At 59.6% G+C, this 2,641-nt stretch overlaps 1 protein-coding gene across 1 annotated transcript in view; it reads right to left on the bottom strand.

The window, feature by feature from the left end:
* The window catches only part of LOC104398133 (bifunctional protein NCOAT-like), a 17,751-nt gene that overhangs the window by 3,529 nt on the left and 11,581 nt on the right, over nt 1-2,641 (bottom strand). The window contains exons 11-14 of the mRNA XM_010008183.1: nt 2,369-2,454; nt 2,020-2,124; nt 478-569; nt 20-81 (exon numbers count right to left, since the gene is read on the bottom strand). Of these exons, the coding sequence (XP_010006485.1) occupies nt 20-81; nt 478-569; nt 2,020-2,124; nt 2,369-2,454 (345 nt within the window). The remainder of the gene's footprint in view (nt 1-19; nt 82-477; nt 570-2,019; nt 2,125-2,368; nt 2,455-2,641) is intronic.

The raw sequence follows: 2,641 nt of genomic DNA on the forward strand, positions 1-2,641 counted from the left end.
GCTGCGTAGCCACACGGACCGTCCTCATCCTCCAGCACAAAGGTGTACTCGGGGCTGAGGCTCAGGAAGCTGCCCAGCAGCCTGCCAGCCAGAGCAGGAGCAGGGCTGAGCTGCACCCGCAGCCAGCCTGCCCCAGGGAAAGCTCAGACCAGCCTCCTCCTGCCCTGGTTGAGCAGCACCCCGGCATCCACCAGACCACCCCTTTGAGGTCCCCCCAGGAGAAGCCCTCAGCCAAGGGCAGCCACCACAGCACATATATCCCCACAATGGCTGCCCCAACCCAGCTGGACATTAGGGCAGTCCCTGCCCTCCCTGCCCTCTCCCACAGGGTGAAGCCATGGCCACAGTGGTGCTGGCAGAGCTGGCTCCCATGGGGAGGGAAGGAGAAGTCCCTGCCCCACACCACAGCCCTGCACTGCCCATGGCAGGGTCAGCACAGGCCCGGCAAGAGGGAGCCCCAGAAAAGCCACATCTCACCTGTCACCGAGGAGATCGGGATGTGCTGCAAGGATCTCTGCGACTTTGGGGTCACAGTCCAAACTCTCCCGGCACATTCGGTAAAGCTCTCCCTGGAAGACCCAGATCCACCTCAGCCCTGGCTCTACCTGCCCAGCCCAATCCCTTCCCCACTGCTGCCCCTCAGCTGCCTGTCCTGGGCTGTAACAGCAGCTGCCCCAATTGACCATAACGAGGGACCAGGAGCAGGGCTGTGGCCTCCAGCGTGTCCTGGCCAGGGAAAGATGCTTCAGCCGTCCAAGGATGCAGATGTCTGTGCCAAGGGATGCACCGTGCAACAGCTCCTGCTGCCTCTGGGGCTTGTTGCCACAACATGGCAAGACTTCAACACAAGAAATTGCCATTCCAGTCAGGCATCCCAGAGCAGCAGCTGCTGAGGAAACACGGCTCAGCCCCCAGGCGGAGCGTGCCCTGAGCAGCCAGAATGGCCGTGAAACCAGTGCTGACAGTCAAGTCCCCACAGAGCTTGTGCAAAGTAGGACACTTCTAATCTTCTGTCTTGATCTGGTTTGATTTTGCTGCTGTTCACAGCATCAGTGAAAAGAACATCCCCCTAAAAGCACTACTTCCCAAAGGGAAGGCTGCCCCCATCCCTGAGGGACAAGGCAGCACAGTGCACTTCTGAGCTCCATTCCCAGCAAGGGCTGCAGTGCTTAGCTGGGATTTTCTCTCAAAGTTTCAGTGGACACAGATACTCAGTTTGGCCTGATCAGCTGAATTGTGACAACAGGCAGTTGAAAACAAGCTCTTGCAACAGAACTGCTGGCAGCTGCAGTCTGGCACTATGATCAGCTCTCATGGGCCTGCAGCTGCTCCTCTGCTCTTGACAGGCACTGCAACTGTGCATCCCGGGTCTGTGTCCAGCAGGGATGTGTGGCTGTGCCCGTGGGGCTGGATGTGCATTTCCTTTGGCTGGAGGGGCAGCAGGGTGAGGGAGCAGGGTGTTTCCTGCAGATGTGGGGAACCCAGGGCCCAAATGGATTTGGGAGCAGCTTAACTGGTGTGTCCACCGGTCTCCAAATTCTCCCTTTCCCTCCCCATCCCATCCCACTGAACTGCTTGGATGTCAAACAGGTCAGGGGGGCTGGCAGCAAGAAGGTCATGGCTAACAGAGGCTGCTGCCCCTCCAGTGGGGAATCATCCTGTAAACTAGATGAGTATTTGAAGAAGGGACTGTTTTGGGGATGAATGTCGACAGACAGTGCCTAGAGCTGCAGAGTGATGAAGGCTGCAGGAGGTCACCATCCACATTTGTCCTGTTTCAGATCTTTCCTGTCATCTTCCACAACACCTGCTCTCCACCCCAGGGGCCTGACACACAGCCCTGGGTGATCTGCCCCAGGCTGGTCTGCTCTGAGCAGGGGCTGGACCACAGAGATCCCTTCCCACCTGGATCACCCTGCCTTCAAGTTCTGCCTCGGGGTCAGCAACAGATGAGCCCGTATCCTGTGAGCAGCTCTGGGCCCCGTGGTGCAGGTGACCCCTTGGGGCCATGGCTCTCACCTTGTCCAGGGGCAGCAGTGGGCGCAGGAGGTACACCTGGCTGGACGGGAAGAATGGAGGTGGGTGGTAGAAGAGGTCACAGCTGTTCCCCACGGGCAGCAGTGCCTGGAAGAGATACAGCCCAGCAAGGAGCAGGTTGTCCTAGCTCCAGACCTTGCCCTTGGGGCAACAGGAGGAGGGTCTCTCTAAGGCACCCTAAACCCCAGGAGCCACAGCCTAGGCACAGGGGCCCAGGGCAACTTTGCCTTCCCAAGCTTGCAGCAACCCTCTGGCAGAGCCAGGAGCAGCAGCTAGGATCCCGGCTTCCCACTGGCTCCTTCAGACCCCAGAAACATGGGCACACTCTCACCTGCAGCTCTCCAAAGAGGCCCCCACGACGTGCCCAGGGCTCAGCATCCCCCCCCAGCAGGATTGGGGCAGTGATGCTCTGGCACCCTGGAGGCAGCAGGAGACAGACACATGTGAGGTGAACAAAAGCCTGCTGGGCCAGGAGGAGATCAGCCTCCACCACACTGGTCACACAGTGAGAGATAGTGAGAGCTGTCCCGGTGACCACCCCGTCCCCAGCAGCAGCGTCCCATCTGCTGCCATGTCAGGGCATGCAGAGCTGCCAGGCTTGCCG

Source organism: Chaetura pelagica, unplaced genomic scaffold (genome assembly GCF_000747805.2).
Source record: "Chaetura pelagica isolate M959 unplaced genomic scaffold, ChaPel_1.0 scaffold872, whole genome shotgun sequence".
Classification (NCBI taxonomy): Eukaryota; Metazoa; Chordata; class Aves; order Apodiformes; family Apodidae; genus Chaetura; species Chaetura pelagica.